This window comes from Caloenas nicobarica, chromosome 4, assembly GCF_036013445.1.
Source record: "Caloenas nicobarica isolate bCalNic1 chromosome 4, bCalNic1.hap1, whole genome shotgun sequence".
Taxonomy (NCBI): Eukaryota; Metazoa; Chordata; class Aves; order Columbiformes; family Columbidae; genus Caloenas; species Caloenas nicobarica.
The window spans coordinates 27419676-27444236 of NC_088248.1; the positions used below are offsets into that span (position 1 = coordinate 27419676).

Genomic DNA, 24561 nt, shown 5'->3' on the forward strand with positions numbered 1-24561 from the left:
AGCTTCTCTGGGCAGCCTGTTGAAGTGCCTCACCACCCTCAAGGTGAAGAATTTCTTCCTTAGATCTGGTCTAAATCTACGATCTTTCAATTTAAAGCCATTACCCCTTGTCCTATCACTACATGCCCTTGTTCCTCTCTACTCTCTTGTAGGCCCCCCTTAGGTATTGGAAGGCTGATATATGTGTGGTTTTGGTGCTTTGTGTTTTTTTTTTGAAGGAGCAAACATCAATGCTCAAACAGAGGAGACGCAAGAAACTGCATTAACTCTGGCTTGCTGTGGAGGTTTTTTGGAGGTTGCAGATTTTCTTATTAAAGCAGGAGCTGACATAGAACTTGGTTGTTCCACACCTTTGATGGAGGCTGCTCAGGAGGGTCATTTGGAGCTAGTTAAATATTTACTAGCTGCAGGTATGGAGTAATTTTGTTAACTGTTTTGTCAAGACTTAATGTAATCTTAAGGAAAAAAATATCTTTTTCCATATTCATTACGTGTTCATTAGCAGCTTCTTGAAGTTGACTGCAAAGGTTCGTGGAACCTTAAGTAATTTACTAGTTAGACCTTAATTAAGCTTTTGAAGATTGAGTTGATATAAACTCCTTTGGAACTGAAGTTCCAGGTGTGTTCTGTGTGGTGGTTGTGGGTTTTTTTGTTGGTTGGATTTTTTTGTTTGTTTTGTTTTAGTGTTTTGTGAGTTTAGTTTATTTGTTATTCCTTTAGATTTAACTTACCAGTTTCATAGATGTTGGGTTGCAAGGGGGAAATTAAAAGTTTTTTATCTGATCTGGTAAAGATTATGAAGAAACTTGCATATTTTCTGTAATGAACTCCATAAACCTTACATGCTCATTACTACTACTTCAGGGGCTAATGTGCATGCAACAACAGCAACAGGTGACACAGCACTGACATATGCCTGTGAAAATGGCCATACTGATGTAGCAGATGTCTTACTTCAGGCAGGTGCAGATCTGGTAAGCCATTACCTTCTTAAAAAATATAGTTAGGAAATAAAATGATGCATGTGTGTTTTGGTTTGTGGGGTTTTTTGGTCCTGTGTTCATTGCTGTAAATTTACTGCATTGGCTGTTAATTGTTATAGTTGTATTCAAATTATCCTTTAGCCTTTTCCTTTTAACTGAGAATTAGTGATGCTTTTCTAATGGATTTTAGGCTGTTAAATTACCTGAATGTGCTCAAGTCAGATGCAGGACTTGGGTGGTTGATATATAAAGCATTCCCAAGCCATTCAAGATTTCTTGTACAGAAAAATAGAGGATTTTTTTTTTCTTTTGTCATGTGCAGTCCTGAATGGTATTCAGCTTGGAAATGTTGGTCTGATTATGGGTTAATACTTAGACCTGCAAATTTTGGTTCCTTAAGCAGCAAACAGTTGATAGTTCTGATGTGATCTATATTGTGTACTGTAATGGAAGAAAGATGATAGAAGTAAATACATTTTTACGTTTCAGTAGGGTTGTATGTCAGTATGTTATCAAAAAGTGAAGTTAAGCATGGCAGAATGCATTTTGTTTAACTATAGTTCCCACCATATGCTTGAATGCTTCTTGTCTCATACCTGTAAAAGGTGGGTAGATACTCTCATCTATCTGCCGGAGACACTCAGTTGAAACGTTATTGCAATTTTGGTGTCTGTAGACTGTAAAATACTGAAAAGGGATCTTCCATGTCTGGTGTCTTTCCATTCAAAAAAAACAAAGGCAGGATTGCATCCTTTTACATGTGCTGCTTTTGAATTTTCAATTTTAAGCCTGTCTTTATCTGCTCTAGGAGCATGAATCGGAAGGTGGAAGAACTCCTCTCATGAAAGCGGCGAGGGCAGGTCATGTTTGCACTGTTCAGTTCTTGATTAGCAAAGGTAAGAGTGTGAAGAGGTTTTGGTTTTCCTACTGTAAGAAATACATGAAGTAAAGTATGTGTCAGTACTAATAACGTGACTTCCTTGGATTTGTTTCAAATAATTTAACTTAAGTAGGTTATTGCTTCCAACTAAGCACGTAATGATCACCTCTGGATTCTGGTGAGATTAGTGGGAACTGCAACTACTTCTAAAATAGCTCTATTTCAATCTGTAAATTCCTAGTAAAAGCAGCAACAGTGGTAGTGGTTACTGGATGTTAAGGAAGCTGCTTTTCCCTAGGTTGCATTCAGCAGAGACTCAGGCATGGATTCCAGAAGTTCTTCCAAAATAAATAATTTATTTGTGAGGTTCTGCATAGAGCAGCTTGAGCAACTTGCCTGGGTCCCCATCAGCAGAAAAAAAACAACTTGGACAATTATACCCCAACAATCAAAGTCCTCACCCCTCGTGTGTCACTCTGGACTAATTGCAAAATTAGTATGGGGTCCCCCTGTTCTTCATTGGACCTTTTCATTTTTGTCAGGTGGACTGTCAGTTAAAGTTCTGACCTTCAGTTGCTATTTTAAACCCACTGCTGAGGAAAAACAATTCTTGGTAATAGCCAAAACGTTCTTTTGTTAGATGCTGCTCTGTTCCTTATCTCCAGGAATGCAGCTTCCCTTATCTTCTAGCTTGAAGACTCTGAGACCTTTTTTACATAACGAAGCAGAAAGTTCAAAGGCTCACAGCTTGCAAAGGTTATGCTAAGCAAACTTAATTATGCTAAGTGAATTCTATATAAGCAGTTTCAAACCAAGTTCTGTAAGCGGTATACCAAATAATTCAATAAGCTGAGGCAATCTGTTCCCTAACACTGGGTGTCTCCATGCCCTTTATGTAGCTTTTGAGCACTATGTATGCCAAAGTTTAATTTCAAGTGCCTGTTGCTTCAAAGTTTTTACGTTAACTTCCTTTATGTTGTCAGAACTATCAGCTCCAGCCTGTGGCACTGTTGAATGCATGGAGTTGATACAGAGCTCAGAATCACTGTTTTCTCTCTCTTGAGCTGATACTGAAGGGTTTTTCTTGTACCTTGTGTGGAGTGGGACTGGCCTAAAGCTTCCAGTGTGATGTAATTTTCCCTATGTAGGTTGTAGACTAAAGAAGCAGAGCTACAACTAGTCATGTTCTTGCTGGTGCTAAGATGCATGGATCCCCATGTTGGATCTTAGCACTTCTTTTTTTTTTTTTAAAGAGGCATGGTTCTGACACAATTGCTGGCAAATTGCAAGGCAGTAGGTTCACCTGCTATGTGATGTTCCATACTTACAACCATAGCCATATGAACAGTGGGTTTGGAGTGCTTGTCCAGGTAGGGTTGCCCTTTGTTTTGGAGCCATATGTGCCAAGAGTTGAGTTACCTTAAAACTATCAGGCAGCTGGCAAGACCTTGGGTTCAGTGACTGTGACATGTTAAATGGTCTTTCAATGCTAGTAATAATTGACTGTTCAATTTAATTTATCAGTTTTAAGATGGCAGCTATAGAGAACTAAGTTTTCATATTTAAGAAAAAAAGTTAGCTTCCTGACACTTACGGTAGAGGAGATCAGATTGAAGTTTTCTTCTTTTTCTGCGTCATTTTTCCCCCTCTGTTTTTGAAGGAGCAAATGTGAATAGGACCACAGCTAACAATGATCACACAGTATTGTCGCTGGCCTGTGCAGGAGGTCATTTGGCAGTTGTGGAGTTACTGCTAGCTCATGGTGCTGATCCTACACACAGATTGAAGGTTTGTCACTCAGCTATCTTACTTTGCTCTGAGATGGTCTTAAAATTAATGATATCCAAGCCATTTTGCTCCTTTTATATTCTGTGCAACTAACCCAACATGTCATGATTTAAATAGGATCAAGATGCAAACCCGAGTATTGCCATGAGCAGGCATTTTGCTCATGAACATACTTATAGAAGTTTGAGTTAGGAGTTCCGGTCTGTTGATTACTGTGAATGTAAAGGTGGTGCTCCAGTTACAAGGTCATAATTGTGGTGGAAGAAGGAAAATTTCTAGTACTAGGTTTTTTGAAGTATTTAATATAGAGTCCTTAAATTGAGATGTGGACTTAATGCAGATTCAAATATTTATTAAAGCAGTCTTAATATATATTGTGTTGTGTCTCCTATACTGCTTCAGTGTTATGTTTTGATGATACTGTTTTCTAATTCTGTCATCTTTCCCTCTTTAGGATGGATCAACTATGCTGATAGAGGCAGCAAAAGGGGGTCATACCAGTGTGGTTTGTTACCTTCTAGATTACCCAAACAACTTGCTTTCTGCTCCTCCACCTGATGCTACTCAGCTGACCCCACCATCCCATGATTTAAATAGGGTAAGATTTAAGGGCTGTGGATCTGTTGGGCTTTTTTGCATTTCTTCTTGCAGCTTACTCAAGAGCTCACAGATGAGGAGAGTCAGTCATGTCATTTCATGAACTACTGAACTATAGGTGAATACAATGAAAATTACTCTGAGCTGTCATGAAAATGGTGAAGACTTCTTGAGCATCACTGTATAGTGCTTTTGTTGTTCTTCTTACTGCTCTATAACTATTATTGGAAAAAAAAATCTCAGCAAGTGAAAAGGTCTGCTTTAATGAGGCTCTTAAGAATTACATTTGTAGCCAACTGTGGCTTGTCTTTGCTTAACTGAAGTGTAGCACTGTACCATACCAAGATGAGTATTGTTTGGCAGGTAATTTCCTAGGTTAAAAATGCAAAGTATATGCAAGTCAGATGATAATATGATTAAGTATTGAACTCAGTGTATTAAACTGTGTTAAATGTTATTAGTTACCATGAAAGGTTGCTTTTCAAACAGGTTTTGCTTACCTTCTGTTGAATTATAACTAGATTGGAGTATGAGAAAAGTAATCTGTTAGTATCCAACATTTTAGGCTCCTCGTGTACCAGTGCAGGCGCTGCCTATGGTCGTCCCACCCCAGGAGCCTGACAAACCCCCTGCTAATGTCACTACAACCCTTCCCATCAGAAATAAAGGTCAGTCTTAGTTCTGGAGCTTATTTTCTAAATATCCTTCCTCGGCAGAAGATAGAGGGTTACACTTCTAGCAGAGTAGTTCCTGTGAAGAGTGTTTATGGATTCAGTCAAACAAACTGTAATTTTTTTTTTTAAGGATTGCTTATCCACCAAATATAAAGTATCAGTCATTTAACCCTGTAATCATAAAGTATCGAGAAATCTGCCTAAGTAAATGTTTAACATTTGCATTAGTCCAGTATGCCAGACTAATACATAGTGTCACCCAGAAGCATATAGAAATTTGATCATTGAAGTTGTAAAAACAGAATTAATCTCCCTTTTGTAGTTGATTTGGAACTTGTGTTTACTTAGGATAGCAGTCTTGGAGTGGGTTTGACTGATTTGGTTGAAGGTGGAATTTCTTGTACTATAAAATACTTAGTCTGATGTGGCTCAGATCCTCCTAGGACTAAATTTGCATCTATTTTGATATCTCCTTTTTGACATGTAACACTTTCTGTACTTAAGAATTCTCTTCCAAAACATTTTTTTATCAAGGATCAGCGATAGTGCAAATACAGGCGTGCATGTCATAAAATTAATACTGTGTGTGCACTTGTATTGTTCTGGAAGTACAGCGAGGATGACTGGAAGAAACTGGGCACCTCCACTGACTCAAATCCTTGGTTTTGATTTGCCTTTCTCCCTTCAAAATTTACCAATTGTTCCTTCTCCAACTGGTATGGCAGACTATGTCAGCTGTGTTACTGTGGACTTCTTCATAAAATATGAAATGGTTTAGTCCATCGCTCATTCTTAAAGGAAGGCTGAAATATTTGCCTTGCCTGGGCAGAGAGCTGAGTTTTGACACAGGCAAAATCATGTCTGCTAAGGATAAAATGTAGTGGCTAAACATACCCTGTTAGATCATGTTAAATGTAAGTCTCTCCTGGTTTCTAGCGCTGTTTGTCAACTGAGCAAAGCTGGATACCTGTAGTGAAAGGATTCAGTAGTCCTAGGAAGTATAGTGCTTCCAAAAATGTACCAAGTTATTCACAAAACTAGTGGCCTAGAACAAGTTACCTGTCCCTCAAGATGCTTTTGCATCGCTTTTGCTGTGCTTCAGGGCTGTAACCGTATGTTTGTTTTTAACATGATATCAGATGCAAAACATCAAATAGAGAGACAGCATTTCCTTTTTTCCCCATTTATCTTGTAGCACCACTTGTTAACAGCAGCTCTTGAGGCAATTGCTTCATTTGACAAAAGGGTAACAATTGTTGGAGTAAATATGTCAACATAGCACAGGGTTATTTGGAATGTATGTGCAGTAATCTGTAGCGTTAAATTGCAATCTGGCTGCTGTATTAAAATTGATAGTGACCGATACGGCTTTCTTTGAGGGCCTTACAGTACACGCTGACCTTCTATGGGTGCTGTGTCTTGGTGCACAACCGGCCATTTAGCATCCCAACAGTAGCTCTATAATGTGGATGCCATTCATATGCACTTCCATTGGTTCTGAGGGGGTTTCTTTTTCACACAGCTGCTTCTAAACAAAAGTCCAGCAGTCATTTGCCAGCAAACAACCAGGATGTACAGGGTTACATCACCAATCAGTCTCCAGAGAGCATTGTAGAAGAGGCTCAGGGCAAGTTGACAGAGCTGGAACAGAGGATAAAAGAAGCCATAGAGAAGAACGCTCAGCTGCAGTCCTTGGAATTGGCACATGCTGACCAGCTCACCAAAGAGAAGATTGAGGAGCTGAACAAAACGAGAGAGGAACAAATTCAGAAGAAACAAAAGATTTTGGAAGAACTACAGAAGGTGGAGCGAGAGTTACAGCTGAAAACTCAGCAGCAGCTAAAAAAGCAATATCTAGAGGTAAAAGCGCAAAGAATTCAGCTCCAGCAGCAGCAGCAACAGTCTTGCCAGCATCTGGGACTACTGACTCCTGTTGGGGTAGGAGAACAACTCTCAGAGGGAGACTATGCACGATTACAGCAAGTCGACCCCATCTTGCTTAAAGATGATCCTCAGCAAGCTGCTGCACAGACGGGTTTTGCACCAATTCAGCCTCTGGCCATGCCACAAGCTTTGCCTCTGGCAGCAGGTTCCTTACCTCCAGGGTCCATCGCAAATCTTACAGAACTGCAAGGTGTTATAGTTGGACAGCCAGTGTTGGGCCAAGCACAACTAGCAGGGCTGGGGCAAGGAATACTGACAGAAACACAGCAAGGGTTAATGGTAGCCAGCCCTGCTCAGACGCTCAATGACACCCTGGATGACATCATGGCAGGTGGGTTTATATTGTTACGAGCAGGTATAATATTTGCTTGACCAGTTGAGGGTATGTCCACTTCTTTGTGTGTGTGTTTGTGTATTTCTGCTAGCTCTGCAGCAAGTACCACTAGCCTCCTGATCCATGTCTTTAGGAGTTAAGAAAACTAGTTTGAACTTTTTGATTTGCAGGGTTGCCTTTCCTTCTGTTTTGTTAACTGGTGCACATTGGTCAGGTTGTTATGGCAGAAGGGACATTTTAAATTCTTTGTAGTTTGGGGGGGATGTGCTAGAGTCTAACAGTTCTTTTTTGCCCTGTGTGTAGCTCAGGAGCAATGTCTTGACGATAGTGGTGGTTAATACTTTGAGCTAACTGAGAACTGAGTTGGAGCACTTGGAGTAGGCTTTGAGCAACTATAGCACCACATCAAGCCTACAGTGTGTAAGGAACCTGTAGGCTTGTCTTTTAAATGAGAGCTGTTCTACTTGGCCTTGAATAGCCTACCCATTGGAAGCTTTTACTTCTGTTTGGGGAAAAAAAGGTGGTAATCCTATGACTTTTTAAAATGTCTACTCATGAAAGTGGCTGCCTTGCCAACGAAAAGCAAATTTTGCCTTACCAAATTCTTCTTTAATGCTTTGGAGATTTCTTTACCCAGTTACATCAGTGCTTTACGGCCTTAAAAAGTAGTAAAGGAAAATAATTAAACAGGTTTTAAATACCATAGGACATGAGATGTTAGTGTTCCTCTCTTTTACATTTGCTTTAGTTGCACTTAATCCCTTGTCTGTGTTAAAGTAGTCACTGAAATAATCATCTTGACTGCTTAGCTGAATACAGATTAACTGTTAGGAAATATTATTAAAAATCTCATCCCTCAATGAGAATTTGCTGAGATGCTCTTGGTTAAGCTGATGAACTTCTATTTTTAAAAGTGCTATTTTGAAAAGTCTGCTTTGTAAGGTATGTTAACATGAGTGTGTGCTGGAGGAAAGGCAGGTCTCAGCAAATGTTTTAGCCTAGAGGTGCAGAGGCATGGAGCTGATCCTGTGTGTACTGCAAGAGTTACTGGAGTACAAGAACAGTGCAGAGTGAGTAGAAGATATGGTAATAGTTAAACACACCAGGTGGTGTTTGTTTAAAATACATGGAACAATACTTTTAAAGCTGTGTGATTTAAAATTAGGCACGCGATGAAGTAACCTAATGTTCAGGAAAGCCTACAGAGATTCTCCTCTGAAAATCTGGTGTTAGAGTTGAAGCCTAGACATACAGATTGAAAGCTCTTAGTGGATGAAGAACAAAGTGGATACATTAGAAAGTACATAAAAGTACATCCATCGTGCCTTGATAGTTCTCTCACATGGAGCTGCTGAGGTACATACCAATACTAGCCACTCGGTTCAAGAAATGGAACAAATACATTTCTAGGTTACTTAGGAATCTGTGCAGTGCACTTCAGTTGCGGGTAAATATGAGTTAAGATATTTGTAATGTGTTCAGCTTCATATAACACCGTGAGAATCTCCATTTTTAGGTCATCTGATGAGCACCCAAGTGCTCAGGTACATCTTTTTTGAAAGGTCAGGTATTTCCAATGTACATTTGAGTGAATGTTTTTGTACTGCTTTGCCTCAGTTCTTAATGTGTGCATGCACACATACAATTGGGAATGAGGTCAAAATTGTGTTCTGGAAGGCATTTGTGGCAAGTCTTTTAAAAACTGTACAGATGCTTTTCTGCTTTTCTGTCAATTTTAGGGTTATTTTAAGTGAGAGCAGGCAGGCCTGAGTATACAATTTAAGTGCCAGCTCAAATCCACATATCAGAATTTAGTGTGGAGGTGTGGTAGACTCAATGTAACACAAAACATTTAAGCAGCAGGTATAGATTTTTATCGGTAGCTTTGTGTACTGCATTAATTAGAACCTTGTAGAGTATCCCCATTGACTTAAATCTCTGTTCCTGAGATGAGTTTAGTTCTATCACAGGGCTGTGGCTTGAAGCACTGGCTACAAAAAGAAAGCTTCACCTTGTGTGCAGACTTAATCTAATGTTCATCTCTGGGCTTAATTAGTTGTAAACAATTAGTTTGATTTTTGCCATTTTAAGTTCTTGTTTAAAACAAAGCCAGGTGTGCACATGCTGGTATTTGTGAGAAGCTAGTGCAAGACATCAGTACTGCTCTAGAGGTCAAGTGCTGTTGGTAGGTCAACTCTGGGACTTGAGTGGATTTCTTGGGATTAGAGAAGCTAATTAGTGTTCCCAGAGCTCTGCACAATTTGCCTGGAAACACAGTGAAAGAATGTACTGAGTTAAGGGGTTTAGATCTTACTTTTAAGAAATAAATAGGGTAAGTTGAAAAAGTAGCAAATCTTTGGGTTATAACTTTGGGCTCTTTTCTGATCCTGCTGAAATTCATGGCAAGGAAATGGTTTACTTGTCAGCCTCAGATGTTGGACAAGTTCTTTGCTTGCTTGGAGGCTAGTGAATAGAAGTATTTGGGGTTACTTATTTAACTCTTGAATTAAAACATTGCATATATTAAATAATGTGTTAAGGATATTTTTAAAAGAATCATCATTTTTAATAGCAAACTTAATAACTGTTGAAAGGAGTGTGTCCAGTAACAAAGCCTCACAAAGAATTTCAGAATTTTTGAAGCACTTGATAAGATCCATTCCTGGAAGCTACCTGTGGGATGAGTCAGTTATAAGTGTAACTGTCTGAATTAATACATAAGAAAGATTATGCTTTGACTGCAAGTTCTTCACAGAAACTCCAGTACTGAGAAAATAAGGACAAAACAGCAGCATCACAGAAAAATCAGTTTTGTTCTACTTGTGACCTGTGCAGGAGCAGCAGAAAACCGAGAATGCAAGCTTTTATGCACTGGTGTAACTACAATTGGTTGTTGGCAGTTGTTATGCTGTTCTTGGAAATTTAGGGTAAATGTGTGTAGACCTTTGTCCTTGGCATTCTAAGAGACTTTCAACTTTTGTTAGGCAGCCGGTTTTCTATGGGATTGAGCCTGTGATAATCTGCTTTTCACACTGTAATGATCATCAAGACAACAGGCATGTTGTGGTTTTCAGGCTCTGCTCAAGGAGCTGTCAGTGCACAGAAGCAATGCTGTGTGTCTGTATTTGAATTCAGAATATGACTTTGACTCTTGTAATTCAAGGCATGTTATGCATCCGAAGTGTTCTGTATTGGTTTTAAGCATATGCGGCAGCAACATAGTTTGTAATAACTTAAGATACTGGAAGAAATTGGGAGCAGAGGAGAAGCAGCCAATGTGGAACAGGCCTTTTGAGCTGGCTTGAAAGAAGTTGGAAAAAGCTGAGGTATCTGATATGTTTCTTGTAATGTTTGGGTTTTTTGTTTGTTTTTTTTTTTCAGTTCCTTATTTTGGCTTACTCCAATGTAATGTGAAACAGTGCTTTTATACATCTGCTGTTGACATTACAGGAGATAAGGAATAAATATATCAGAACAATGCTGTGCCCACAGTAGGAAAATACTAGTAAGAAACTTAGTGGTCAACATAAAGATGAAATGGGATTATAAACATGCTTGTTTTCTGTAACGTTGCACTTACTGAAAACACAAAAGTATTCAAGGAAGCAGCAAACTTGAACAGTGTGACCAACCTCTTTCAAAATGTCAGGCTTTTTTTTTTCAGACACACCTTATGACATGTAAATCCATGAGGGGGAAAAAAAAAAATCCTGTTGGCTCAGATGTTAAGTATCTTGTGTTTATTTTCGGGTGTGTTTTTTTTTTTTTTTTTTGTCAGCTTGACTGTTTTATTTCATTCCCTGATATGGGGGTTCGTTTGTAAGCCAAATGCTGGTCTGGATGGTGGAGCTACTGGGTTTGTGGGAGAAGGTAGCAGCTGTGAGGATGTCCGTGGGTTTTTTTATTTAAGCCAAGAAAAAGTTGAGGTGTCCAGAAAGAAATCAGTATGAAGAGCAGGGGTGCCTCTAGTATCAGTAAGCACTAAGCTGGTTTCCTGACATCCAAACAAATGCAAAAGACTTGGGCTGGAGTAGTCAAACAGTGCTAGGAATGATGTATTCTGACAAAGAAGCTTGACCTTGTCTCGTAACGTGATTAAGACCAGTTAGCTCACCCTGTACTGAGGCATGTATATACTAAAATATTCTAATAGTGAACTGGCTTTGAAGACTTCAGTAACCCAGGCATGAAGTCATGATGGTTTATTGTCAAAATACAGACTTCTAGTTAAATTTTGCCACTGGTCTGTTAGGAGTGGCAGAGGGGGAAGATGAAGCTTTGACTGTCAGTGCTTTTAGATTTGATGACCAAGCTAGTTGGTTACTCTTTTCACTGCTCAAGACTGTTGTGAAAACCTTTTGGCATATTGAACTTTTACTATTTTGGTTTGGACACCATAAAGATTCTGTTCGTTTGCCCTTGGCATGTTCATTAAGAATTTGATCTCTGCATAAGTGATGTTGAAATAAATATAATCAAAGTCATTACCTGTAAAAATTAATGTCTTGTGTTAGTGAAACATACTGTAGGGATATGAACTATACTTGTCCATGAATTATTGCTGAAGCCCACTTGAAATATACTTCATGTGAGAACTGCAAGTCAACGTGCATATTCTCCTCTACTGTCATGCATAAAACCATTTTTGTATGGGTTGTACAATAAGGGCTTGCTTTCTTAGACAAAGAGCGGTGTTGGCTTTTAAACATCTCCTTTTTTTCCCCTCTCTGTAACAACATAGGTATAAAAACTAGACTTTATCTGAATTGGGACCTTACAAACTACATTGTTTTTCTTGTTTTGTTGGGGAGCGGGGGGTTGTGTGGGTTTTTGTGGAATTTTTTTTTTAAGTAACAACTTTCATAGTGCTTCCTATACCAGAGGTGTTCTCCAGCCCCTCTATTGAGGCTACAGCAGTAATTCTTAGTAGCTCTTAAAAATACATGTGCTACTGTAGCAGGGTTAATTTCTTTCTTGTGTGGATTATTTGATCGTGCTTTGATATCATCCGATTTAAGTGTATATATGGTTAGTGTAGAGTACATTTTACTATCTTTATCGAGTGAAGCATCTTGATCCTTTGCTGTTCCATTACTGTTTTATGCTGTGTGAACTTTTTGTCTTAGAAGTTATAGAAAGAAGATAAATATGCTAGTGTTTCAAAATTACTTGTCAATGACCATATGTGTTAAGAGGGAAGCAGGAGCTGAAGCAGTCAACTTTTTATCCTTGTATACAAGGCTAATTCTAAGTTTTGGGTTTAGGTTATATTTCTAATTTACAGTCAGAATATGGAATAAGACAAGTTCAATTTAAATGCTCCACTGAATGATATTTCATTGTGATCTTCAGTTACTTATTTTCTGTACAGAACTCCCTTAGGCCATAGTTTTTGACCTTATATAGGAATATTTTGGCTCAAGTTCTGTATGTTTCTTTTGATCCATACCTAGCATGATTTGTCTTGTGAGATGAGAACAGATTTCAAAAGGTACTCTGATATAAAGATCAAAGGAGTTTGAATCTTGGTTTATTTTTAAATCATACTTTCCATGTTAATCATAGTTTCCATGTCATAAGTTGGGGATTCTTTGTTCTCCTTTCAGTGGCATTTAGTAGCTTCTTTTTTGGTGTTTGGAATAGGAAGTCCAGAAATTAAATTAGTAATGGACTAAAAACATAGTAGCCTTGCAGAGGAAAGAGTATACAAATTGGCATGGTAGGATAACATTTTTTGTGGTATCTGCTAAAAAAATTAGAGCTTCAAATTAAGTAGAGGAACTAATTATTGGTGGCTTGTAATTGGGACATGCCTGATTATTAAACCCATTTGAAAAATAAACAGGACTTGAAAAGTTTGGGATATAGGGGCATTGTTTCAGTGTTCCATAAGGTGGCATGTATTAGATGAATGCTGACAATATGTGGAAACTGCAGTTCTTTAATTTTGCAGTTAAAGGTGCTTTTGTCAACTTGACAGGAGAAGGGTATGGTACTTAAATTTCTCCTTTCCTGATCACACATGATAAAGACCTGTAGAGATACTGGGGAAAGGCCAGGGAGAAAAACATTGAATTATTTAAGGAGAAGCAAAAAGTAGGAAAACCCAAAGACTGTTCTAGTTAAGTTTCTACTTTTAAACATTATATATATGAAGCAAGTATCAGGGAAGTATGGCAGTCAGTGCTATCTTGTGTCATGTCAATATACTGTCATCAGCTGCAAAGTGGTATTGCCTTTTGCTTATGCTAACAACCTTGACCAAAGTCCCTTCAAAATGGCTGTTAAGAAGCTTCCACTTCTGGTTTCAACAACTTCTGCCATGTGAGCATCCTGACGCTAGCACTGCTGCTTTTTTGTCATGTTTATGGGCGCAGGGGCAAGGGGTGAAGGCCAGATGGGCTTTTAGATGAGAATGCTTCAAGTGTTTTAAGAAAAATTGCATAGATACCCATTGATTTGATTTGGTCTGCAGTCCTGCTTCTACAGGTATGGAACTCTTGGTCCAAATAATTACTTGTTGCAGGAAAGATCTTTGGTTTTCTTTAAAAAAAAAAGTTGTGGTGGGCTGCTAGAAAACATGCCAATCTGATAGTTTGGAGGTTTTTTTATCTAATGCAGTTAACCTTTTTCATAGTTGTTAAATTCAAAGAGCTAAAGATTGGATTACATGTGTGGAAAACATGTATTCGTGGAAAATAAAGTATTTAGGGAGTTCTGTCCCACTATCCATATATCGTCTTGTTAAACATCTGAAGTAAAGTGGTTTGCTTTTACTAAGTGTAGTTCTTCTGTTCAACAGCAGTGAGTGGAAGAGCATCTGCAATGTCAAACACTCCTACCCACAGCATTGCAACTTCTGTCTCCCAACCTCAGACACCAACTCCAAGTCCTATCATTTCTCCTTCAGCCATGCTACCAATCTACCCTGCTATAGATATTGATGCTCAGGTAAGCCTGCACTTGTCACTGTAGCACAGATTGCTTCTGTACCCTGAATAATTAATCAAGAGTAAACAGCTCTGTATAATGAATTGGGTTCTGGAGACTTGATTTGTGGCTTTTAGAAAGCCTGTACAACTCCCTAGAGAGCTGCAACCTGCTTTTCCTCTGTGCTCTAGCTGAATAAAAGAGAAGGTCTTTGAATGACTAAACACTTGTATTCCTCATTTCTTCACTGTCAGAGTGACTATGAGAAACAACAAAGTTGTCTTCTAACAGAAACTGAAAATTTTTTTCTGGCCTGGCTTCCTAAGACAAAAATAAGCTTTAAAGTGTTGCACTCTGTTTTTTCCAGTTGTGCTTGAAGTTGTTGGTCAATAATCTCCAGCCTTGACAGATGTATGAAAGTACTGAAACTAATGGGCTTTTTGTAAACTTTTTAACAAGAGGAAATAATACAAGCCAGTAACTTATCTTTCAAATAGCCTAGTGGCCATTTAAATGGGCCATGGCAACACTAAAAAATTAAATGCACATTTTTTGTTGCAAGGTCTTAATAGGCAGAGTCAAGGTTGATAAGGGCTCTGTGCTGTTACTGAGAACTGTCTACCACTAGAAGTGCCCAGTTGGAGATAGTGTATCAGTGCCACCAAGGGCAAAACTTAAAAGCAGAATGTAAGCTCCAACGTTTCTGTGTATTTTCAGTTGTTCTGTTGGGTTTGATTATCATGGTTTGTGGATTCACTGTAGCTAATTTCTACTGTTCAGAGGCTTCAGCAACAGTAGTGGTGAGATTAAGAATTTTTCCTCCTTGGGTTTTAACTGGAGGGTTAAGAATTCAAGATAGATGGTATAATGAAGTTAAGAATTCTAAAGGTCACAGTCAAGCACCGGTAAAAAAGTTGATCTAATTAAGAAAGCACAAATGGAATCTCAGTTCTTGTCAGGAATTGTTCTCAAATCTCCCAACAGAGCTGACTTCAGAAGTAGAATCCAGTTATCAACTTGAACACAGAAGATAACTGTGAGGAAACCAGGAGACACGTCTTAAACTTAGAGAAGCTTTTTTTATCTTGACACAAGTATAGTTGTACTTAGGCTAACAGGCAATATAACAGGGGTTGTAACTGAAAAATACGGAAATACTTATCTTGCTGATGTGTATCTTTTTCTTTTAGACTGAGAGTAATCATGACACAGCACTGACGCTTGCTTGTGCTGGTGGCCATGAAGAACTAGTGCAAACACTGCTAGAGAGGGGAGCAAATATTGAACACCGGGACAAGAAAGGTAAGTACCTCACTGTGGCAATATGAACCCTCTCTGGTCTTCTGGTGCATCACAGTAAGTAAATAGAAAATAAGCATAGTCTTTCTGTGAAGCTTTAAGGCTTGCTTTCTTGGTGGTTTAGCTTAAGTCATTTAAGTTATGAATGTGCACTTTTCAAACAACCTTTTTAATTTCAGGGTTTACTCCACTTATTCTGGCTGCTACAGCTGGCCACGTGGGTGTTGTTGAAATATTACTGGATAATGGAGCTGATATTGAAGCCCAGTCTGAGAGAACCAAGGACACTCCCTTGTCTTTGGCTTGTTCAGGAGGGAGACAAGAGGTGAAGTACAACTTAAGTCTTCAAAAGCAGTTTGTAGATTACATATTGTGTTGATATACCAAAGCAATCTTCCAGAAAAGTTATAGTAACTTAATTCACTATTCTGTTTCATGATGGTGATTTATAAAAAATAGGCAAAGAGATTCAGATTTCCTAAGTCATATATTGTGTCATGTCTGATACAAATTGCCTTTTTGGTTTTTATAAGCTGGACCAATGCTGTGCACATGCCCTCACAATTGTAATCATTAGTGGCTCATTATGGGGCTTTTACCAGCATAATTAGATGTACACATGAAGGTGAATACGATAAGTGTTCTTGTTGAGAAGCTGGAGTTAGACATGAATCAGCTCCATATATGAGCCAAGAGGGTTTTCTAGTAGATTTTGTATAGCTCATAGGATATTGGAGTACTGCAGATGACTACATTGACTGAAAACATGAAAAACTTTTCAAATGAGTGATAAAAAGTAAATGTAAGACAAAGGTTTTTTTAATGTTAGGTGAAATACTGTATTCTGTGACTTAAGAAAACTGTGTTTTGAGGGGTTTTTCTGTTTTGTTTTGGTTTTTTTAATGGTTGTTACAAATCTGAAGTCTATAATTCTGTTAATGCTTCTGCTATTTGGATTGCAAAAGCTACAGTGGAAGCTATATAATCTGATGCAGGATCACCTTCTCCTCTCTGTGATCATCTGGGAATTAATGAGGTTGGAGACATCTCTCCTACTTCTGCAGGTTGCCTTAACAGTGGTACTATGGCACTTTAAAGGTGATTGCTTCCCTAGACAAAAACTTAGTGAAAACTTTGTAGCTCTTTTGGGCTGATTTTAGTGTCATTGGGAAGATTTCAAACATTGAGGGGGCTTTAGTGTGATGACCATTACATGCTCTCAAGTGAAGGGAAAGGCCTATTTTTAATAAGCCTCTAAATAGCCTTGGTGACCAGCAACCTCACAGCAAATGTGAATTCATGCTCATCTTTTTAGAGCATTTTTTGAGGAATGCATCATTGTATCTTTCATGGTTTTTTTGTGAAAGAAGATTAGAAGACACTAGCCTTTGGGCAGCACAGATGATTTTGGGTGCCCTCTTGCCCTAGTTTGTATATTTAGCAGTATATTTGTCCTGCAATTTCAAGGCAAAATATTGTGATTGAAAAGCCCTTGGCTTTAGCTGTGTGGGTCAAATTTAAACATGTCTTACGCTTTAAAGCCAAAAGTGGGGTATATTAAATGTTGCACTGGAGATGAGATGGGTTTTCACCTCAGTGTTAATTTTTATTTTATGTCGCTAGAAAGTAGTTTGAGTCTTCTGCAGAAACTTCATTGCAGAATATAAGCTTTATGTAGAACATGGGAAGCTGTGAATTGTTTGGGTTGTGAATCTATCTGAAAGGAAGGAATAATATAAGAAGTACTTCTGTTGCTTTTGTTCACATACAGAGAAATCCAGCAAGTGATGCAAATGTTAATTTTTCTAGTGGCTCCTGCATGCGATTTCTGCATATAATCCACACACAGTTTGTCGTGGTGTAAATAGAGAATGTGAGATAAAAGTATGCAACTGCTTTCTTGTTTGCTCTGCAACTTCAGTTTGGGGATAAGTCTTGAACGTGACAGTGAAATGAGCTTTACAATAGGAGAAGGCAGACATCAAGACTACTTTGTTTACCGGATTCAGACTGAATCTCTGGTTTTGGCAGTCTTAAAAATGAGTGAAATAATCATTAAAAGATCTCTATTTTCTGGTCGTGTGAGACAACTTGGTATGAATGTTTTAAGCATATCAATAAGTGATTGTGATTTTTTTTTTTTTTCTTTTTTTCTTTTTCAAGTAAGTTGTACAGTGGCTTTGGGAACATAGTTGCAGCCTCATCTGTTCATGGAGGTGTGTAGAGAAGCAACTTAAAATATCTTTCTTACTGTTGGAAAATATCAGTGATATATTTAGGCTTCAAAAACATTTGCACTGAATAGATTTGCAACTTTGGGAGAAAACCTAATGTTATTTCTTAAAACACTGCAGGTGGTAGAGTTGCTGCTAGCTCGGGGGGCAAACAAAGAGCACAGGAATGTTTCTGATTACACACCTTTAAGCCTCGCTGCTTCTGGTGGCTACGTGAACATTATCAAGATTCTGCTAAATGCTGGGGCAGAAATAAATTCCAGGCAAGTTCCCTTTTCACCCCTTCTCTCATGGTTTTTTTTAGTGTTATGGGTTTTTACCCTTTCCAAAAGGATTTCTTGACAAATACGTGGAGCAAAATTTTCTCTTATTTACACGATCACAATGTCTTGTTTAATTTGTATTAGGCTTCTTTGCCATTAAGTTAGAAACTGAAGGTTTTGCCTGTGCTTTTCGAATACTCTTAAGTTCCCATCTCCCTTAATGTGTTAACTTCTCTCCTGCATCATGCTATCGGTCTTCTTTGGTCAAAGATAGAAATCTTTTTTTGCTCCGGTTGACGTGCTCGTTTGAAATTAGTTCTGGGTTGCATGTGTGTGTTACTTGTTTGTAGCTTAAGGAAAGCTTTTTTGTGTGTTTGTATGCATGTATATAATGCTTTTGCATCCTTTGGGAGGTAGAAAATAGCTCAGCCATGCATTGCAGAAGTCAAAGCCCAAGCAAAAGTTGCAGTCATCATAAGAGATGCCTTTAAATTTACAGGAGTTAAAAGGTAATGTGCACAGTATCTGTAAATAGAATTATTTGTCCTAAATAGTGCCACTATGAAGAAACTCTTGTAGTTTCAGTAATAGTTGCTGTGTAGCTGTTATTCTGGTCTCAGATATGTACTCTTTCTTCACTAGTTTGTTAAAGTCATTTCAGAAATGTGATTATGATTGAAAGATTTAATTTTTTTTTTCTCCTCTTCCAGAACTGGTAGCAAATTGGGCATTTCTCCCTTAATGTTGGCAGCCATGAATGGGCACACTGCTGCTGTCAAGCTATTACTGGACATGGGCTCTGATATAAATGCCCAGATAGAGACCAACAGGAATACGGCACTGACTCTGGCTTGTTTCCAAGGGAGAACTGAAGTGGTTAGCCTTCTGCTTGATAGAAAAGCAAATGTGGAACATAGAGCAAAGGTAAGGAGCAAATAGCTGAATAAGTCTCTGAAAAAAGATGCTTGGAAGTCATGACTTCGCTGTAGTCATCTGATTACTTTCTTGTCTTCTGTGCAAGTTAAGTGAACTAGAGAATTTCATGTCTGCCATGGATCAGTTATGTATTTCTGAAGCCATCTAGAAAAAGACTATTGTAAAGAAAAATAATGGCTTAACTCAGGGCTGGTATTTTGGAGGTCACACAGTTCATGAAAACACAAGTGTTTTTTCTGAAGCCTTCATTAATCTTCAGGTGCTTACAAGCATAAGAACACAGTAATTCATTAACTGGAAAAAAATTAGAAGAATCTAATGTATTAAAAAAAAAAAACACACCACTAGTATCTTGGCCTAGGTATAGAATAATTTTGATTGGAAAAGACCTTTTAAGATCATAGAATCCAACCCTTTGCCCATGGTCTAATCTCTTCTGTCTGGCAGCTGCTGATATCCAGAGTGGTCATACAGAATTGAAAGTGCATGTGCATGTTTTAAAGTCTTTCAGTTGAGATCAACTCTTTAAATTGGAGGAAAGACTGTTCCCTAGAAAAATGGCTAGAATATTGAAGGGGAGAAGAAAGGCCTGCCACAGATACGGAATTCCGTTCTCCTTTTCCACTGTACTTAGTTGTTGCCACAGAGCAGCTCAAAAGGACCTGCGTAGTACTGATTGCTGCTAGATATTCTTCTGCTAAAGTTACATGTCCCATTGACCTAGCCAGGTGGTTTCCAGATGTTACTGTGTAGGATTTCTTAATGAAGGCAGGGAGTGTGATTTGTGTTATCTGGATAACAACATGAGCGCTTTATGGGACTTGCACAGATGAGGATCCATCAGCACTAAAGATTGGTTGGGTTAGTTTTGAGAATCTGTGGGCAGTGGGCTTGGACTCCATCAGCTCTGGGCAGCAGCAAAGGGACCCTGTGCACTGCTGCTCAGTGGAAGCTCTTCATCTGTCTGAAGATGATTTCACCTTCAAAATGTCACTGAGCTGTTACAGAATTGGCCAGGTAACAACTGAAATCCATACAACAGAACTAGAAATATGTTGCTGGAAGTTGAAATTAATCCCGGCTCTCAAGTAAAAAAAAATACTCCTGCCCCAAATAACTGCTAGTTTTTCCTGCTTACTTGTTTTTGTGGTTTGTTTGTTTGTTTCGTTTTTTGGGGGTTTTTTGTTTGTTTGGGTTTTTTTAGACTGGTCTCACACCATTAATGGAAGCAGCATCTGGTGGGTATGCAGAAGTGGGCCGAGTTCTGCTGGACAAAGGTGCAGATGTAAATGCTCCTCCAGTACCTTCCTCAAGAGATACAGCTTTAACCATTGCAGCAGACAAAGGGCACTACAAATTCTGTGAACTTCTCATTAGCAGGTACTGTATTTGCAAGTGTGCTGCTTGAAGAAAAACATTTTGAGTATGACCTTACTTAGACTAATCTTTCCCAATATGCAATAATATTCTCCATTTGTGGTATGGACTGGAAAAGGTTGTGTGCCTGTCGACCATTGCTATGTATTTTTATTTATCAAGTTCTCTTTGGTGTTAGAGTGCGTGCTTTTGACCGAATGGGCTGATTCAGTTTTTTCTGTCTCACTGAATTGGGAATGTTAGAAATAAAATAATTTATTGTGAAGTTCACATATATAGTACCTGTAATCATGACACATTGCCATTTTAGATGGTGGTGTTAAGTCCTTAAAGAACAGAAGATGTGCACAAAAGATATGTCTTATATGATTTCAGTTTTAGATGGGTCACAATGCACATTCAGTGTAATTATGTTTCCTGTGCAGTGTTTGCGTATTTCATTTTCCAAATAGCAGCACCGCTTGTTGGCTTGCATTTGAAAAGTTGCAAGTTTTTCTAAGTAAGCTAATAAAGAATACAGTGTCCTGATAGATGGGAGTTAATGAAGTAATTAGAGGAGCTTCAGAGACATCTGACAGTGTAACTTACAATATTAAAAATGTTTTTAGGCGGAGTTGAGTCTCTTTCTGGCGCTGTCAAAAAGCTAAAAATGCAGTTTTGGAAACCGAAGCACTCTGTAAATGCATGTTTCATGTAAAAATGAGCATTGAGTTTCACCCTGTTGTTCTTACATTGCATGTCCAGTTGACACATCAAATGAAAATTGGTCCAGTGTTTTGAATACGTTTATTTTTGTAGAGGAGCTCACATTGATGTGCGTAACAAGAAGGGGAATACTCCGTTGTGGTTGGCAGCAAATGGAGGGCATCTAGATGTTGTCCAGTTGTTAGTTCAAGCTGGAGCCGATGTGGATGCTGCTGACAACAGGAAAATAACTCCTCTAATGGCAGCCTTTCGAAAGGTAGAATGTGAAGTTCAGCTTTGGTCTTTAGTATTGTCTTGATCATCCCTATACAGTTATAATAAATAGAATGTAGCTGACAGAAATTACATATTTAAAAATACGTGAACAAATTTTAATATTTGGCATTGAATCTTCAAAAATAGTTATATGTGTCACCTGTATAATATCTGTGTTAAGTTCTAGCAGATATTTGCTTCATAGGCACTTTACTGTGGCTGGTTCTCATACGTCTGTTGAGAGGTGAAAATTGCAGTGTATTTGTGTGGAGAGAGGGGAATATGCTGGGTGGGAGGTTGGATTGGTTTTTGATGCAAGGAGAGGATGAGGATTTTTGAAAAAATAGTACGTTTTAGCTCAATTTGACTCCAGGCATAATTGTTGCTTGCAAGGCAGTGTAGTTCTAGTACTGTAGTACTTGAAGAATTGCAGATGACTGTAGGAACCTGCAACTGTATGTTACCAGAGCCAGACACGTGAAAACTACCGAAATAAAAGACACAAGCATGTGAAAGTACAGCTGGGATAAGGGCCGCCTTGACAACAGGTATTTTCATTGCTTGTGTTTTCTTTCCTCATAAATGTGGAGAAACATGTTGCACTAGAGAGGAGGTGATAATGATTTTTTTAAAAAAAAGGTGTTTAGAGGCATTGAAAATCAATATTTTGCAATGAGTGCTTGAACTAAAGAGTTTATTAGGAAACCAGAAGCAGCTGGCCTGATATAAAATGACTTCCTTGGATTTCTTTTTCAGGGTCATGTAAAGGTGGTGCGCTATCTAGTGAAAGAAGTAAACCAGTTTCCATCAGACTCTGAATGCATGAGGTACATAGCAACAATTACTGATAAGGTAAGATTGTTAAAAAATATTTGAGAAGGAATAATGCTGTGTTTCAGCTTTAGAGTAGATGTTATTGAATGGTCTTTTAATTCCTGGCACACTGGATTTCAGCCAAATGATGAGTCCCCTTGGAGTTTTTTAGGAAAAAAAAAAGGCAAAAAATGGGAGCATGCAGCCACAGTAACTTGTACACCTCAGTGCTGTGAGAACAGTAGTGAAGATATTATTTATTATCCATGCTTACTTTTAAGTGTTCTTCCACTCATTATCTCAGCTCTGCATTCCTCCCTGTTGAGTACATTTGTACTGCATTTATGATGGCTTTGGCAGTGGAGTAGAAGTAACAGAATTAACTTCTGCTAAGAATGCATATGAGCTTAAGTATGAAGATTCACAATCTTATAAAAAAAGTTTGTACTAGGATGAAGACAGAAAACAAACTTGATGGCAAACTAATTTATTGTAGCTTATTAAGTGGAGTGCTGCTTTTCCGTGTGGAAGTTCTGCTGTATTTTGTTTATCTTCAGATGAACAGGGCAAAAACTCTTGCAGTGAGAGAAATGGGAAGAGCAGCTGGTGCACAAGTATGGGCGTAATGCTTCTATCTTTTTGCCAGTTCTCTGGGCTGCAGCTGACTTTTCTTCTTTCTGGGGGTCAACTTCTGATGGGCATGTTGAGACTGAAGAGGTGCTAGTATTTAAATTAGCATGTGTTTTATTGCCAGTGACTGGAACCACCGCCTGCTTCCATGATGCTAGGCAACCTGTGCGTTTGAACATTTTTACTACTATGCAGCCAGTATAGGTTTGTGAGTAGTGCTAAAATACTAAAGTATTTCCAAAGTGTTTTAAAAAAACCCCTAACTTTGATATATTTTTATTTCTGCCATTGCCTTACCATTCAGACCTCTCCCTTTATTTCATAAAATGTTTGTCTTTATAACGGGCATTGGTTATGAACAGTCTTTGTACTGTTTGTAGCACACTGTGACATAAATTATTGATTGCATGTCACACCTGTGACCATTTTGCAAGGTTGTGTTTAAAGAGGAGCTTACTGGAAGGAATTTTAAATTCTCCCTTAAAAAAACTCCCAGGCAATTAGTGCAACAGTCATTAAATTACAAGTGTAAGCTTGAGAGCATATATTCAAACACATGCGGTGTTACTTTTTCAAACAGTAGATTGTGGTACTTTATCATTTTAGGAGATGCTGAAGAAGTGCCACCTGTGTATGGAGTCCATTGTTCAAGCCAAAGATAGACAGGCTGCTGAAGCCAACAAAAATGCAAGCATTCTTTTAGAGGAACTGGACTTGGAGAAGGCAAGTTGAAAGAGCTTGGAGTTGTGAATATTTATTTGATGAAATTCCAATTTCGTGTTCCTTAAAGATAAGATATGTGAAAGTACCTAGTAAAGTATAGGAGTATGTGTAATTATCATTATTCGAGTGTCTAGAGCTGAGCATCTGGTTGTTCAGGTAATCTTTGAACTTCACTTTTTGACTGTTACTCAGATAAATTGGATCAAGAAACTCCAATATAACTATTTCTCCTTTGGAGTAATATTGTACCAAAAAAAAATATTTCTGAGTAGAATTTTTTAGTCCAAGTGCATTATAGATGGGCATTTTCTAGTCCTGTGGGTATGGATTTCATGTCTAAACCATGTTTTGTGTCTTAAATATTAAAAAAACCCCCTAATAATGTTAGTAGAAACCATAGTACTGTAGTGGAAGTGTAATGGAAAAATCAAAGGACAACTGTAGTGTCAAACAAGCGCATGCCTTCTATTCAAGATAGCTGAAATGATTTCGTGTTCTAGTCTTCAAAAGGGATATGGGTGTTTGGACTGTACTGCTGAGACATGCAACATTACACAAAGAATCCTGAAAATACATCTTGGAAAATTCTGACTTAATTTTGTATGGTGTCTGCCCTATGATTCTACACTAACCGTCTCTTAACATGAGTGAACAATCTGTCTGAAGTTGTGGGGAATGGGAGAAGTGCCTGAGGACTGGAGGAAGGCAAATGTCACTCCAGTCTTCAAAAAGGGCGAGAAGGAGGGCCTGGGTAACTATAGACCAGTAAACCTCACCTCCATCCCTGGAAAGATGATGGAACGACTTAACCTTGGCGCCATCTCAAGGTATATCAAGGATAAGAGGGTCGCTAGGGGCGGTCAGCATGGCTTCACCAAGGGGAAGTCATGCTTAACCAACCTCATAGCCTTTTATGAAGACATAATGAGGTGGATAGATTATGGTAAAGCAGTGAATGTGGTCTATCTTTATTTCAGCAAAGCATTTGACACCGTCTACCACAGCATCCTCACAGCTAAGCTGTGGAAGTGTGGCCTGGATGGTCAGGTAGTGAGGTGGACTGGGAACTGGCTCAAGGAAAGCAGCCAGAGTTGCAGTCAACAGAGTCTAGTTGGAGGCCTGTATCTGGTGGAGTCTCTCAAGGGTTGGTACTGGGACCAGTACTATTCAATATATTCATCAACGACTTGGATGAG

General features: G+C 38.5%; 1 protein-coding gene across 6 annotated transcripts in view; it reads left to right on the plus strand.

Annotated features, from left to right (window-relative positions):
* The window catches only part of ANKRD17 (ankyrin repeat domain 17), a 97288-nt gene that overhangs the window by 58033 nt on the left and 14694 nt on the right, over positions 1-24561 (plus strand). For 4 of the 6 annotated variants that reach the window (XM_065634809.1, XM_065634812.1, XM_065634811.1 and 1 more), the window contains exons 9-24: positions 219-410; positions 865-974; positions 1792-1879; positions 3524-3651; positions 4106-4249; positions 4814-4916; positions 6445-7197; positions 14003-14151; positions 15321-15432; positions 15609-15754; positions 17784-17926; positions 18637-18850; positions 20067-20242; positions 21038-21200; positions 21956-22051; positions 23249-23365. In XM_065634809.1, coding sequence (XP_065490881.1) covers positions 219-410; positions 865-974; positions 1792-1879; positions 3524-3651; positions 4106-4249; positions 4814-4916; positions 6445-7197; positions 14003-14151; positions 15321-15432; positions 15609-15754; positions 17784-17926; positions 18637-18850; positions 20067-20242; positions 21038-21200; positions 21956-22051; positions 23249-23365 — 2834 coding nt within the window. The remainder of the gene's footprint in view (positions 1-218; positions 411-864; positions 975-1791; positions 1880-3523; positions 3652-4105; positions 4250-4813; positions 4917-6444; positions 7198-14002; positions 14152-15320; positions 15433-15608; positions 15755-17783; positions 17927-18636; positions 18851-20066; positions 20243-21037; positions 21201-21955; positions 22052-23248; positions 23366-24561) is intronic. The other 2 variants (XM_065634810.1, XM_065634815.1) reach the window with 2 other exon arrangements.